Here is a 16,857-nt window from a genome sequence, read left to right on the forward strand (position 1 = left end):
CACACACACACACACCCCAGCACTCACACTCTAACTTTTTTGTTTATAGCTGTTATTGTAGTAAAAAAAAGTGTGCTTTATTTCATAACCTCATTGTGGCATCAAGTCTCTTGAGGATTTCATGGTGAAAACAGCTCCACAATAACAACATGAAATGTTGCAGCTCTGTTTGGGTCGGCGTTGACACACCTCAGTTGTTCTGAAACCACTCATTCTGTGCGCTCAATGCAGCCRTTTGTCTTCCTAACAATGGCCCAACATCTGTAATGTTTGTGGATTTTCTAATCCATTGTGTGAAGATCATAATAACACACAGAGGGGGGAAAAAGGTTTTACCATGTTGAACTTCAGTGAATAGAACTTTTTTTTACTAATGAAAATACAGAATTTACCCTAAAAGTTATAGCCAAAATGTGTGAAAAATAGAGTAAGTTTAATTAGTTGATTTTAAAATGGTAATTCTGTTTCAAACACAGATTAAATGCTTGTTTTTTCTTTTTTCTTTTAGTTAAATTCAGTACAGTAGGTGTGTGTTGTTGTCGGTGCCAATTTTATTATAGAACGTTTAAACACAAAGGTGACCAAAGTGCTTCACAAGTAATTTAAAAATGAATAGGAAAAAACATGAATAAAGTACATATACTAAAATGAAATATTAGAAAAATACAACAAAAAATGAAAAATCACAACATCAAAGTCAAAACATTGAWTTTAAAGCAAGGTGCGTTTTTAGACTGGTTCATGCTATGTTCAGTTTTCTGCTCATTATAACATGATTCCCTGCTAAAAGCTCTCCTGGAGGTTTTACTGAGTGATGTTCAGCAGTTTGACTGGTACTTCCTGTATGMATGACCCAGATCAGTCAAGCTGTCACAGCCAATAGGAATCGTTTTCTACCTTTTTCCCCTGGTATCATTTCCTTCTCCCTGTAAGGTGTTTCCTTCAGACTCTAATAATTAATAATTGAACATTTCACACTCAAATAGAGAGAGGAACCTTGATGGAACAATCTAATGGGTAGGGAACCAAAAATGGAGAAAAGGGGGGCACACTTGAAAGAAAAGTAGAAATTTTGTTCCGTGTCAGTAGGGTGTGCTGTCCACAGCTTCATTAGCGCTGCTTGAAAAAAAAAGAGATAAGAGGAACAGTTTGATAAAAAAAAAAAAAACAGTTTCAGTCAGCGCAGTGATGTTAGGTGTGAATTTATGCGTCTGTGTGGGAGTAGGTGTGTAACAAGAGCACCCATTTTCCTCTTTCCTGTAAGCAAAAATCTCCTTCACCTTGGTGATGTGCGACTCCTCATTGATTTTTTCTTTTTCCCCTACCTTCTCTGGTTTCAATTAAGAAGTCCCACTTTAGACCAGGTGAAAAAGCTCGGTCACAATCACTCAAGCTGCCGCCTTTGTACCACAAGAACCCCTTCAAGTGCGAGGCCTGATTTCAGCCCCGCGTGCAGACGTTTGACTTATGTGGCGAGGAGGCATTTCAAAGCACCGAGTGGTAAACAGAAACAAATAGAGAAACAAGTCGTTCGAATTTCCAGTAAAGCTACTTCTGCATATTTATGGTAAAGTTGATAAAATATTTTGCTACTTCAGGAGAAATGTAAAACTAAAACCCGAGCTGACGCAGACTGGAAGTTTGTTYATCAGTTTCAAAAGAGCACGGTGCGTAATACGTCTTAAAATATTAATTCAAGATTCTGCAGTCAACGAGATCTGAAAATTGACACATTTCTGTTTATTCTTAGCTGAGCGACATCGATCTGTAGGGCAGAAATAAGGGTGATGGGTTGTCAGTTTTCATTATTTGTGTGAAAAATATACAGTATGTACAAGATATACGTTTTAAAAAAACATTACTGGTGCAAACAACTTGTCAAACTATCTTTAGTTCCTACTGCTGAAAACATAAAGTAAAATTTTTTTCCTGTGTAAATGTTGAGTAATATTCTCTTAAAATACCCACAATCCTGGCTGTTGTTGCGCATCTTGTTAAATGTTAGAGCCATGCCCACCACTGCTGAAACTTTGGTGTTCATGTTCAGTTCCTGGATGAAGATGGTATCATTATTACACATCATGTAAATACTTCCTTTACCAAAGTTCTCCTTCCTCTTTACTGTCAGAAGACCAGTATGTGACTGACAATGGCCATCAAAGAGGCAACAATTGTAACTTGTCCCCCTGGCTTGTATGATTTAGGGTGTATTCACAACAGGATAGTCCTTTGGTCCACTTGTTTGGTTCGAACCAAATCGCGGACTTTGTTTTTTTTCCCCTCTGGTGTGGTTTGCATTCACATTGTGCTTTTTGCAAGTGGACTATAATGTATAAACCAAAGCCACACAGGTGAAGTTCATTGCTCCCATTGGACAGAAATGACGGGGGCGGGTCAGAGCGCCGACCTGGAAATAAAGATGGTGTTAATACAAGTGACTATTAAGAACATCAAGAGCAGCTCATTCAGTGGTGGTTCTGTGATGATGTAATTTTGAGACAGAGTTGTCAAATGTGTGCCGTAACCTAAAGGAGACGAGATGCTCTGTGTTCCCTGACCCAAAATGGCTCATTGTTTGTAGCGCAGTGTTAGCTTTAGCAACACTGAAAAGCTAATATTGCTTAGTTACGGTGGCTTGTGAAGTCCAAAAAGGCTCAAGTTTCCTGTAGTTGGTTCCTTTCGAGGCCGGCCTGTATTCACACCAGAAGAGAACCACACCAGAGTTTGTTTGGAAGTGGACCGAGACCACCTCAAAAATGGGTCTTGGTCCGGTTGTTTAATCCACAACAGGGTTCACGAGTGTATTCARACCTGCAGAAAAGGTCCGAACCAACAGGGGAAATGATCTGTTTAAAGCAGATCAAATGTGTCAGGTGTGATTAAACCTTTAAGTTTGAGGAATTTGGTGCTCATGAATTATTTTTTTTAAAATAAGAACAACTCACAGCTATTGATTGGACATGGGGAGCTTTGTTCCCAACATTTAAACAAACTTGTTAAGATACTGCGTTAAAATATAAATTCTTTAAATAGTACATTTCAAGTGGCATCATTTTATTTCAAAATTGAAGTTTTTTTTTATGTATGTGTGGGCAAATTTTCCACAACAGGACTTTAATCCTCCTAGTTAAGCCCTTCAGTTAACAGCAAGTGTCTCTGATGTAAAATAAACATTACAGTTCCTTGTGTGTGGGCTGGTTTACTTGTCCTATTATAAGGATTTGAAAGTCAGCCACATCATCTAAGGTTCATTCTGAGTTTACTTTGTTTCTGATGCCCGATTTTGTTTTTGCCGTTCAGCAGGAAAACGGGGGTAGGCAGAAATAAAAAAGTTTTCAGTTCCGTCATAATTCTACCGTTTGTCTCCAMTTAACTCTTTTGTTGTTTGTACTTCCTTTTGAGGTCACTGTACCTACATAAAACATGCAAAAGGGAAATGCAAACTCAGATATTCTCCATTGTTTGGTTCTTACATCCGTTTAGTTGTAATGACGGCAATGCGTTTTAGCAAAAATTACTTTTTTTTGTTTTGAATCAACAAATTGTATAAAACATTAGCTGTAAAAATGGGTTGAATATTAGTACTTAATGTTTGAAAAGGAGGTTTGTGGGCATTTCAAGTGTTTTAGAGAGTAGTATAAACTCATACACAACTTATCACTCAGATAGTGTTAAACACAAACAGATATATTTGGGAAGTTGGTGRTTTTTTAAAACAAGAATATATATGCCTTGTTTCATTTTGAGGCAAGTTTCAGAATCTAAACACACAACAAGATGAAGTAGTTCTCACAAGRTGGGCTTCCAGAAGCTTGCCAATCAGAAGAGTGGACTATTTTATTGAGCATAACTTTAAAGAGCYCAGACCTAAGAGTTCCTGCTTTTTCAATTGCATTGGCGAGAGAGGGACTATCAGACYGTGTGAGATAAAAATATTTGAAATTGTGAAACGCCTTCCACAAATTTGAGCTAGAAATAATAAAAGCTTGGCCACTTATTTTGATTCTCTTGTTTTGAAGCTCCTTGACGTTCACCTCTAGCACTTTAACCGTTTTACAACACATAATATTGTTTTTCTGTCACAATATTCCATGTTGATTTGTGTTTTCTGTGTCTTTTTCTCAGTCCTGATGACATTGGAAGCTGCTGGTACATCCTGTTATCTGGTTCAGTTTTCATCAAAGAGTCCATGTTTCTGCCCAGAAGCAGGTAAGCTCACCGGATATCGYATGAATTAAAAACAAATATTTATTGAACTGAAGTGATTATCAGGTCATCGGCACAATCCTGCTCTCGTGTTGCAGAAACAATGCTATATCAGCCTTTAGGTTAAGAGGTGGTAAGGGGGGTGGGGTTACAGAAGAATGTTTGGCTCTGAGAAAACTTCAGAATCAACTCACAGCAGCGACCAGRTCCTCCGAAGCCAAAACCCAAATGTTAAAGAGCTGTGATTTCACAAGTGGATYTGTTACGTGAACCATCTCCGTGGGCGACTTGAAAACAATGATCTTTTTATCCATCAGGCTTGCATAACACACCTACAGCCACTCAGAGCTGGAGGCTGTCACTTTAGCCAGTGGAGCTGAACTCTTCTGGCTGTACAGAGGGGCTTGTCAGAGCTGAGTTCATGTGAATGTGGGGGGTGGTAATAAATGCAGGCCTTGCTCAGAAATACACCCAAAATGCCCTGTTCCCTCTGAAATACAACCTTCTAGTCTTTACCAAGGGGAAAACGTTTGGTATGCATATAGGTACTTACATAAAAATGAACTGCAGTATAATAATTCAGTATTACTTTGAAATAAACAAAAACTTAATCACATTAACTTCATCATTGGGATAACTTCAGATTTGGTGCTGCTTTCTATGTCAAAGAAACATCTGATGCACTTCTCTGACAGAGAAATGTATTTCAAGTGAAATAAGTATGAGATGTTTTTGTAATGACGRGCTCACAATGACACTTTCTGATTCACAGTTTCAAGGATGCTCGGTCAGAAAACTTCACTCAACTCTGAATGACGGAGCACACTTTCTGTTCAGAAATTAAGAATAAATCTTTTTTTTTATTTAAAGCAGAACAGCGTGACAATATTCCAGAGGTCTATAAAGTACTTGAAAAATAATAATGAAGTAGAAAAATACCTTAACAAAAAATGACTTTGGTAAAAAAAAAATTCACTGATGAGAAAAGTACTTACCGTATTTATTCATGCATAATGCAATCATCTTTTTTTTAGATTAAGAAGCATAAAAAAGTCTAATGATCAATAACCCATGTATAATACTAACACCCCCCCCAACACACACACACACACACGCACACGCACACACGCACGCACACACACACTTTAGGGTTAAATTTCTAGTATTATAAATGAATAAATACATTGAGTAAAAGTCATAAAACTGTTCACAAAAATCGAGAAAGTAAAAGTACATTTACACACTCGCTAAGAAATAAACTGTTGAATTTACTGAACCAAACTGGTTCCAGTAAACCAAGTAGAGTAAATTGAAGCCATATTTTGGTTTAGTGGAACCAGTTGACAGAACTTGATTGTGTAAATTTAACACTTGATTTTTTTTAGAGCGCGTAAACAACTCCTTTCATGATGAGTAACTTGGTGTTAAATTTTAAATTAACGATCATTTTTGGGTTTTAAATGTAACAAAATAAAAGTAATAGTAACAATAAAAAATATTTTGTAAAGTTACACATTACACAAATCACATTCCTACAATTTTTAAAATAACATTTAGAGAAATTCTGTTTTTCAGTGTTTRAAAAGACTGTTGTCTAATTTTCTTCTCGTAATATTTGTGGCTTTTAGTTATGTTTCTTCTTAATCAGCATCATGAGGTATGAAAACACTGCTTCACCAAGTCTATAAAGAGAACTGGTGAGGGCTAAGTGACTCAGAGGGGAAATTGGTTGTGACACAAGGAATAGAACTGAGTCCAGAGGGACTTCCTGAAGCTTTTAAAGATGGGCTGGAATTGGGTTTCAGACAGGCCGTGCCCAGAAATGGCTGTTCAGATGTAGACTGGCAGCAAGGTTGAAAACCTGATACGTCTCCATAATTCTGTCAGAGCCTCCATTTCTCTGCCTCTGCTCAGCTGCTTTGGTAGCTGTAGTGAGATCTGATCCAGATGAAGGTGAATGACTCAGTCATTAGATGGGTCTTTGTGTGCTCAGATACATTGCTCCCAGATACTGTATTATAATAGCCATGTTTGTTTCAACCTGAGCCACTTACAAATCTACATCTTTCATTGAAAACTATTTCCTTTACTCTTTATTAAGTAGTACTTTAAGAAGAGTTTGAGGTCTTTATGCATACTTTTTATAAACAAACATAATGTGACAATATAAATAACTAATTATTTATTCCTCAGTGGAGAAGCTGGTTTGTTGCCACAGCATGAAAAAAAGCTACAAAAAAGGAAGAAAAACATGAAACAAGAAGTATAAAAAATACATATGTACTTACATTAAAATCAGTATAAAACAATGCACAAAACAGGAGAAACAAAAGTCTGCAAAAGTATATTTTTTAGCCACCCCAGTGCTTCTGMTAGTGTTTTCGAAACGTGTATAAGAAGCTTAGTCAGACATCTGTTGTGTCAGTTTTTCTCCATCACATACAGCCACCATTTTTATTCCCCCACATCTGTCATTCTGGCACTTTGTCGGCTCAGATCTTTTGGGTTTTTTCCCCCAGTGACATGTGACACAAAATTGTTTTTCTTTTTTCCTTTAGATAAGTTGCCTGTGGTGTGGCGTTAAATTTAGAAAAACTAATCGTMGAACTTTTCGTCTTAATGAACAGAAACAGGTTCTAAAAACCCAATTATCACCAAGGCAGTCATAATTTTTATACGTTATTAACCGTTTTAACGACATCAAACTGTGTAGAAGTGTTTACTTCCACTCTAATGCACACTTTATTAACACTGTTCTGGTTTCACTTCCCCTCATGCTGTACTGCTGAGTGCATGTGTTTATTACCAAGGCCAACTGACCTTAGGAAGAGCACAGAAATGGCTCTGAAATGGTTTTACAGATATTTTGCTAAAATTTGATGAAGTTGTGGCTGCGAGTTATTACCGACAAATAATTTAAAGTAAACTCATTGTGCAAGCTTTTCTATTAATATATGTCCTAATCCACTGGACAGATTTATGCCCCTTTTCCACTAGTGCCACTTAGTGTAGTGTTGGTACGGTTCCAGGCCATTTCCATTAGACCAAATTTATGGAACCAGCCCTTTTTAGTAACTACTTCGTTGTGGTTCCAAGAGGTCCCAGTCGACACCAAAATGCGACATCAGAACACTGTTCGTCACTGATTGGCTAGGGGGTGGAATCACTGGTTGCGTCTGAGCTGCCTTTACAACAACAACTCGATGCGCCATTTTTTCAATTGTAGCAGTGACGTTAGTTGTGTTTCCATCCAACTTTAATTCTAAATTTTAGCAAATTTTTAAAATTTCAGAACTTATTCAACAAATGTGTTTCCATCTCTCAGTTTGCGCATTAAATTTTTTCAAAAAACCCAAAAACCACCTCCACCAACTGCCATAAACACACCCACTGGAACCAGGCTGGAACATCAATGGAAAAGCACCCAAACTGACCGGTTCCAACACTGACTGTACCGACACCACACTAAGTGGCAGTAGTGGAAAAGGGGCATTAGAAAATAACCATTTAATGCACATCTTTAACTGCTTGACCTTTGAAGTATAATATTCCCAATATATTGACAATTTATCGTCATCGTGACAATAGCCTGTGCAATAAGCATATCGCAAAAAACTGCATAAAAAGCACCAAATTTTGTCTCAAAATTTGCATTTATGATTGTTACCAATTAAATGGAGCCCTTCACGTATTTGACCAATTGGATGGATCTCTTCATATTAAAAAAAATACTGGAATGGATCAGAAAACATCAACGCTTCATACTTATGAATTTTAATTCATTATCGTAAATCATATCATCGTCGCAATATTAAGCACTGATATCACACATTGCAGGTTTTCCTAATATCGTGCAGCCCTATTTTAAAGTAAGGTCAAGATGGTCACCACAGCTAGCAAACACAAAAATAGCCATAACTCAAGTTTACAGCCACTGAGCTAAATTTTGATTGGTAGTAGCTGAGAGTCATTAGCCCTGTTTCCATCATTTCTTTTATGTGCATTTTAAAGTATCGCATTAAAAAAGGTGAATGGAAACAGCATAATTCGGAAAGAATAAATAAACTTCCTCTGTTTCGCATATTAATGGAAACACGTTAGATTTGCATTTCTTCTCCTTTTCCTTTTTGGGACATTTTAAAAGTTTGCAAATTGGATTGAAACACAGCTATTGACTCTGAAAATAACATCTCACAATATTGCATGAGATTTTACAAATTGCTCTTGTCAGGGTTTGACCAAAACATTTACAGATTTTTTTTTCTTGACATGGGATTATGTTCATTTCAAAAGTCTGGCTTGAAAAAGGAGCAACGTGTATTTTGTCAAGAAGTGCTTGGCCTTTAATTTGCAGTGCAGAATGTGGCCACAGTGTCTACACATAATCACCGTAGAAATCCACATGAAGAACACACTGTCCTCCCTCTCACATATTAGTAATTGTAGGAGGAAGTGAGTCGTACGCTGGAATGCTGGCTGCTATCTACACATCACACACTGGGAGAGGGAGGGAGGGAGAAAGAGAAAGGGGCAGAGCCATTGGACATAAGCTGATTCACACACACACTCTTTCAGAGCCACACACAACTCAGTTCTCAAATCTCAGACAGCAGTGCCGGGGCGTGTGCAGGACGATATGCCGCAGTTATACGAAAGTCTCGGGAACTGGACCGGGTTCGTCTGACTTTTTCTGGACTGGCGGAAGGAATATTTTAAAGGGATCCTGTTATCAGGTGGCCTTGTCAGTCTGGGAGCAGTTTGGAGTGTCAGGGGTGAGTGTTCAGACTGCAGCAGCTGCTGCTTCTGCCTATTAATTCTGCCTAAAGGCGCAAGTGCACGTCTCACTAAAGCTCTGCACTCCATTCTAAGTTTTTTTGTTTTAGTTTTTGAGTTAAAAGTCGGGCTTGTCTCCAGTCCGTGAGCTGGTTCCTGTAAAATCATCACGCCTGGAATGTGAAGTACTGCTTTGATGTTATTTTGGATTTGTCAGTGTGAGGAGAGTGGTGCCAGAAAAGTGATGTGTGTTCTTCACGTTTGGAGGGTAAGATACAACTTTTGGCAACTTTGAAACGAAAACAAAAACAGAGCTCTTGCTGCGGGGGGAACTCTGTTGGACGTGTTGGGAATGGTATCAATTGTAGATGCAGTGATAACGGATGCGCCTTCGAAAAGTTCAGACCAGCTAGAAGAGTTTCTMCACCTCTTTAAACTCACTACTTCAGGGCCTTTTTTCCCCTTTGACACGACAATGTCAGTGAGATTATATTTTGGGAAGTAAAAAAAAGCCATGAGTCATTCGAACATTCTTGGTTTGCAGCTTTAAGTTCTATTTAGGAGTTGGCAGGGCAAAGGTTTGGGGTATGCATGCGGTGCGACCACACTGTTACTCCAAGAAATTCTGTTCATCTTTGCAGGGTGGCTGCATGTTCACCTGCAGTTGAAAAACCTGCTGCGTGTTCTTCAAGCTGGAATATAGTTTTTTATTGAATCACGGTGGATCATCCTTTTCAATCAGGCTTAAGACAAGTTAAAAAATTGCTCTGTTTCACACAGATGATGATGATGATGCTAAAGCAGTAGGTAAAGGTTGTATTTCAATGAACTGCAACCATTGGAGACTAGTTGGCACATGATTGCTAGATAACAGGTGATATTTCAGTTGTTTCACTGAATTCTGAATGTTTGAAGTGACCAGTGAACCATGCGATCCTGTTTTGCTCAAAGCCAAGATTTTGAAAATCTTGGCTTATTTTTGTGATTACAGCTTGCAAAATTCACATTCCAAGCTGTGCACATGATTCTTTTGCCCACCTCTGCCCCATATGATTACCACCTCAACAGCTTTGTACCCACATATGTTTATAATAAGGGTGCAACGATACAGAAAATTCACGATTCGGTTCGATACTTTAGTCTCATGGTTCGATATTTTTTCGATACAAAAAAGAGAAATTTCCATGCCCCTTTTAACTTGTAATTTATTTAAATTAATTATGAACATTTGTTTAACCTCAAAAGTACAGTTTTTAAATTAAATAATGCTGAAACAGCACGTTTCTCAGTGGCTCTGCGCTCAAAAATGCAGCCTAGGTGGAGTAGTTGAACACAGATCCAGTGATCCTTCAACACAGAGCATCTTCAGAAGACGTGTTGATAAAATAAATTTTAAAAATCATTATTGTTGTGTATTGAACCTAAAGCACTGTTCAATACGGTTCGATATGGGTACATGTATTGTTGCACCCCTAGTTTATAAGTAATCTACTGAAGTGCATTAGTGAAATGAAGTAGATTTGGACCAGTTGTTTTTTTTAAACTGGTCCTTACTAGGCGTGAGCCGGATACTAGTTTCACGGTAAAAGTCACAGTTTCAAAACCACTAAAATTTTCCGTCGTACCGTTCCTACAGCACACAGGTAAATAAAATATCAGCGTAACACCTCCGTGATCTAAAAACAGCTTCCAAAGATAATTAAAGTTGAAAATGATAATAGAAAAGTTATCTTATTTTTGTTTTTTTAAGTACCAGTTTCAAACTAAAACATTTTAGAGGTGTAATCGTGAAACCGTGATATTTTTGCCCAAGGTTATCGTACTGTCATAATTTCATACGTCCCATGCCTAGTCCTTAGTTTTAAATGTTTTCTGTCAGAGGAGAGCTTACAGCAGGAGTTAAAGTACAGCTCAAGCACACTTGAGACAAGTTGTAGATGCTTTTAACATTTAGACAAGTTTGAAATGCCATCAAAGACTCTTGAGTATTCTGAGAGAAAATGTTTTGAACATGTTCAAAATTCAACCAATATGAATGCGAGCTTCTGCAAATCACACAAGAAGATAGAGAACTTCTGTAAACGTGTTGTGTCATTTCGGAGACTGCTGTTCCACTAGTTGCCAGCAGTCAAAGCCCAATGAAATACTACCTTTAGGCAAAAAGAGGGCTTGCGTGTGGAATGGCATTTCAGATACTCAGGGTGTTGTTGTTGTTGATTTATAATGGAGGAGGGGAATGACACAAAGGGAGAAAATATGTATGTAAATTTCAGCAGCCAACATCTGATGCCAGACATGTCCGATCAAAGAAAAGTAGCAACATATGATACATTTTATGTTTCCAGTTGTCCAGCTATATAAAAACAAAACATTCCAGTGTTCATAAATCCWGAGTGAAGAGTTACAGCTGTAAATTTGGAAAAAGAAGCACCTCATGTTTTCTTATTTAGGTTGAAAGTTTGGAGAAGGAAACCATGTCTCGTCTAACTTGAGCCCTGTGTGATTGTTGACTTTAGAGGGGATGATGGGTTTAAACACCACAGGGGCCATACTTTTCATGGCACCAGGCTTGTGTATCTAATTTGAAAGTACTACTGTGTACCCATTTGCATTTAAGTTTGCCAAACATGTGGAGAATGTACCTTTGCGTCGATGCTCTTACATCCTGTCTGCTTCAACACTTAGCAGAGAATGTATCCTTGCTTACCTAAATAAGGAGCAATATATGTAAACAAATAAACAAGTATAATTATGTATATGTAAGTCTTTTCCCTCGGACAARGCACCAAAGTAAATTGAAGTAAATTTATTGGTATTGATTTAATAGAGTGTAACACATTGCAGCATATTAGTGCTGAAGGTATGACAGGGATTATCTTTGCTTGGTGCTGTMCTGTGTTCTGAGTTACAAGCTGCCATAAGCTTCTGTCATATTTTTTTATGTTTTTTTTTCTTCTATCCTCTTATCCAGTTTTGTAAGTTTGCCAACCAACACACTCTTGCATTTCTCTGGAAGGACAAGACAAAGCTTTAAACTCGTAAACCTGAATTCCTCACTGTTGAATTATTCATAGTCAGTTCTCTGTGCGCTGACTTTCAGCATCATTAGCAGTGCAAATAAAAAGAGGAATATTTGCACAAGCCAGACTTTGTTGGTGACAGCATTGATTGCTACAGAGCTGCCCTAAATCCCAATCAACCTGAATCACTTGTTTTTTCCCAACATTCATTAGATCTATTACCTTAGAAAATATGAACTGGATGCAAGGTTTTGTACTTTCACGACTCAACCTGGAGCGCTGGAAGCTTTAATCTCCAAACAAGATACTTTTGTGTTCCACCCCCATGCTGCACTTCAATAATCCCCTTTTTAATATCTCACATTGCCAGTGGCATTTGCTTCCTGCAGAATAGGGGATTGCATTACTAATGTCAGGAATGCAATGAAGGAACATGATTGAACATGTCACTTTGCCGTTTGCACTTGGTGGCATGACACATTTATGCGTATTATATGGGTGGAAACATTCTTTTTGCACCCCACCCCCCCACATGGTAGAACAAGACGAGGGAGGATCAGTGCTGGTAGTGACTCCAAATGTCCGTAAGACCAGATCAGAAACACTCCTTCACTTCTCTGAAGCCACTGCTTCGCTGACAAATCATCTTCGCTGGAAACCAGTTGCAAAAGAATCACAGCGTTTGTCTCGTAGCGACGTGCAGAGGTGAAAACACTGAGTAAGCTCTTCGTATTGCTCTGTTTTTGTCCTGCAGTGGAATTCAGGCTCGTGTTTGTCAGAGTATGAGCAGACTTACAACAGGCAAAGCAAACAGCAACAATCAGCATTAACCCCCTCGTTGCCTTTACTTGTGCTGTCCTTCATCCAGTCAGCTATACTTCAAGTTAAAACGTATCAACATGAATAACGAAAAGAATAACTCACTGAGCTGTAAAGTTAAGACAATGACAACTGGAAGATAAACTTTTAAAAAGACACAACAAAGGCTTATACAGAAGTAGGGTTYGGCAATATTGGCAAAAAAATWAATCACAATTAATTGTGATATTTAGCCGATAACGATTAGTTTGACGATTAATCCACTGGAGTCCCTGGACACCCTTATATCCTAGTCACATGACCAATTTATAGGGAGAAAATTGGCTCTTCGTAAAAAATCTGTTCCAAATTGTGTCAAAATTACAGACTTCAGGCTATACACCAAACTTTAAATTGTGTTGATAGATAAATAAATTACACAATTTTTTAAAATGGTCATATTTGAATCAGAGAGGAACACCAAGCGGCTAATCTGCCWGGTGGCATTAATTGTATTAATTGTCAACTGCCAAAAATTAATCGATTAATGTTTTTCTGACGATTAATTGCACACGATACGATTATGCCTAACCCCATACAGAAGCCAGGAATAAAATAAATAGTATCCATGTGATATGTATCCCAAAAATTATTTGTACAATTTGACATTTAGACCATGGCCAGCATTTTCCAGCTGGCTGTTTATTCCCCAGCCTGACCGAGCTGTACATACAATACGTMGCCCTAAACCCAGAGCTCCAAAGCATTTAGACCATGATGTGCCTGAGGTCTGAGTGATTGATGAAAGCTGCCACCTCTGTAACCTCAGTGCAGGTGGCCACACATCACTACTCACTGCTCACTTCATCTGTGGGTGGCAAAATGATCTTTTACTTGCTTACTCAGTTTTGTATGGCACCAAATGTCTGAGGTGTTTTAACAAGCTTAAGTAAAGAAACCTCAAACCACATGTAACAAGTTCAAATTGTCATCAGTTTATTACATTTTAATTGGAAGCTTCATCGATGAAACAAAGCAATGCGTTTAAGAATAAAATAGAATAAAAGATACAAAAAAATCATTTAAAAGAATTGGTATAAATTAGGATTGGGTGATATTGGCAAAAAATAATCACGTTTAATTGTGGTATTTTGCCAATAATGATTTACATGACTTTTATTCCCTTGGAGTCCCTGGATGCCCTCATATCCTAGTCACATGACCACTTTAAATCACTTTAGTGGGAAAAATTTGCTCTGTGTAAAATCTGTTCCAAATTGTGTCAAAATTACAGACATCATAATGTACATCAATAGTTAAACTGTTTTGATAGGCCAACTAAAACCAAAGTTATGATAAATAAAAAACAGAACTTTTAAAAAATGTTTGTCATATTTGAAGCAGAGAGGAGCACCGAGCGGACAGACCGGGTAACTCTCCAGTCTGCCTGCCTGCTGACATTAATTGTATTAATTGTCAAGTGCCAAAAAAATAATCGATTAKAWTTTTTCTGATGATTAATTGCACACGATACAATTTTGCCCAYCTCTAGTATAAATAAATGACAATGTTATATTGATGTGTTCTATACCCCTTTACCATATTTTCTCTGTAGAAACCAATGACTAAAAACAGCTTTTAAATGTAACAACCCTGATTAGAACATCTTACTTTTGAGATTACSTAGAAAATTTGGGAGCAGTCCAGAACATTCTGACTAGATTATTCCTGTCATTTATTCCCACCTTCCTGTCTCAGTAATGTAAAGGTGAATGAGGTTGGTTTAAGATTTATGTTATAAACAATTAGTTGTCATTTTCTGTAAACACAACATTGAAATTCAGACATGCACCTTTTGTATTGCTGTTAAGACACAACACACCCCTCTAATTATGATATGAATGAAGTGATTGTGAACACTATTAAAGTTATCTTTAAAGTTTTTGTAGTGTTTAGGCTCCAAGATACAAATGAAACACTCGCAGCCTGTAGAAATGTGTAACAACACATTTATATTGCAAGCAGAAAGAATTTTTTCAAGACAAAAAAAMAATTATTACGAGCAATTATGATGTTATCACAATCATGCAAAGTCCTTGAATTGCATACTTTTAGCTAATTTTAGATTGGCACAGCTARGACATTTTTGGGGGTAATATGTATAATTTGCAGTCTGCTCTGTGCAAACTCAGGGCTCAAGTCGTTTGATTTCTTTAAAAAAAAGCAAGCTCTGCGTGACTTTTGACAGTGGACAAAATGCATCTAAAGATCTATTTTTTAAAAAATTATCTGCTGTGTTTTAACACTTTAACGCTTGAAAATAAATAATGCAAAACAACAGGTGATAGCCTGACACACAAACTCAAAAACCTTCTCCTCTTGTAAAGTCAATTGAGTTTATCTAATAAAACAATGAACAAASACAATGTGGGTCACATTCTAAATAGATGATAGAAAGCAAACAAACAAGGGTGTCCTTGTTTCTCAACATCGGGGTCGTGTTGCTGCAAAAAGATGGCGTTCCTCCAAACGCCCACGATTCGGATCCGCACATACCCAGACATTTTGGTCCTCGCTGCTTTTTATATTTCCCTGCTTRCCCCCCACCATTAAAAGCGAAGCATAGTGGACACATTTTGACGTCACCGGAGTGGACTTTTCCAGAGGCGGGTGTTTCCCTTCTGGACTGAAAGGAGGAGCTGTCTACTCAAAGCTGCTCTCTGTCTCATTTTGTATGCAGAAATTCCATGCTGCATATTAAGTGTTGGCACAAAGCTTTCCAGGACATCTATGGGATCTTTCTGTGCATTAGGATGTTTGTCAGAGAGTTATTCACAGTTATTTATTCATATTAAAATATCAAAAAGACAGAACTTCTGCTGACTTTGTGTGTAATTTTTTTTTTATAATTTATTTATTTATTTCTAGTTTTGGGAAGCGATCAGCAGGAAGCCTGCGGCGTGGATGTGAGTGCATCGTCCTCGAAGCTTCAGAGATGATTGTGGTGAGTCCAATTTCTCAYACTTTCAACACATTTTGTGTCAAAATATTAATTTCATTCAAAAGAGTTAGTTTCTTAWTTACAGCTACAGGAAAAGCGTAGGTAAATAATTCAATGCAACCCCACGAATTTGGGCACATGTGCACTCGCGTGTTGCATCATGCTGTAATGGATTACACTTAAACACAGTGCACTTTGGTTTCCACCTCAGTTTTAGACTGTTTTTTATTTATTTTTTGCCATACAAAGTACAAAATTGCATCAGGCTGTGGTTCCCAATCCAAAACTAATCAACTAATTCAACATTCAGAAACAACTGGGCTCAGAAGACTGATGATTAGTTTCAGTTGTCTTTGGTGCAAGAGTGCAGAAAATCCATTATGATAATTATGTTAAAATAGTTTTACATCATCCATGAAACAATGAAGAAGAGCAGTGTGGTTATCAAATATGGACTGTCTGTTTTCTTTTTTGTTTGTTTGTTTGTTTGTTTGTTTGTTTGTTTGTTTGTTTGTTTGTTTCCCAAAAGTAAAAGTATTGTAGAAGAAATTATTCCAGTCACAATTATAACCAAGTTACCAACTCAATCATCTGTTGAACAGAAACCATCTGAACACTCCCTCTGATGGTTTCACTGACATAATGAGACGCATTCAGTATAATGATATGCTTCATCATTTAGGTTGACCTTTAAAATAACCGTTTAAGTCTACCAATTTTAAATTCTTTAAATTTCACATGAAAACTCGCCTCGAGTTTTTATTAACCACTACCAAAGTCTACAGATGTTTTTTGCCCACATCTGTGTCTGTAGCACATTTTTTTCCTTAACCTCAAGACCGGTTCTGTTGAATCTCTAAGAAATTAATAATTGGATGCGTATCTTTAATTATCTTTTGGAGAAAATTTCAATCAAGATGGCCGTTCGATTTAATAATCCTTTGCTGACACAAAAGTAACAGTCGTTTTTACAGATATTAAAGGGATCCATGATTAGTTGTAACATTAGACTTTATTTGATAAACATATATTTTAACTGTAAAATAAAGACAGTAAAAG

General features: G+C 37.4%; 1 protein-coding gene across 8 annotated transcripts in view; it reads left to right on the forward strand.

Annotated features, from left to right (window-relative positions):
* rapgef2b (Rap guanine nucleotide exchange factor 2b) overlaps nucleotides 1–16,857 on the forward strand; it is a 121,726-nt gene that overhangs the window by 41,899 nt on the left and 62,970 nt on the right. For 6 of the 8 annotated variants that reach the window (XM_014001991.1, XM_014001995.1, XM_014001992.1 and 3 more), the window contains 2 exon segments: nucleotides 4,126–4,209; nucleotides 15,726–15,801. In XM_014001991.1, coding sequence (XP_013857445.1) covers nucleotides 4,126–4,209; nucleotides 15,726–15,801 — 160 coding nt within the window. 8 annotated transcript variants of the gene reach the window in all.

The sequence above is a fragment of the Austrofundulus limnaeus genome, unplaced genomic scaffold, assembly GCF_001266775.1.
Source record: "Austrofundulus limnaeus strain Quisiro unplaced genomic scaffold, Austrofundulus_limnaeus-1.0 Scaffold11, whole genome shotgun sequence".
NCBI classification, from domain to species: domain Eukaryota; kingdom Metazoa; phylum Chordata; class Actinopteri; order Cyprinodontiformes; family Rivulidae; genus Austrofundulus; species Austrofundulus limnaeus.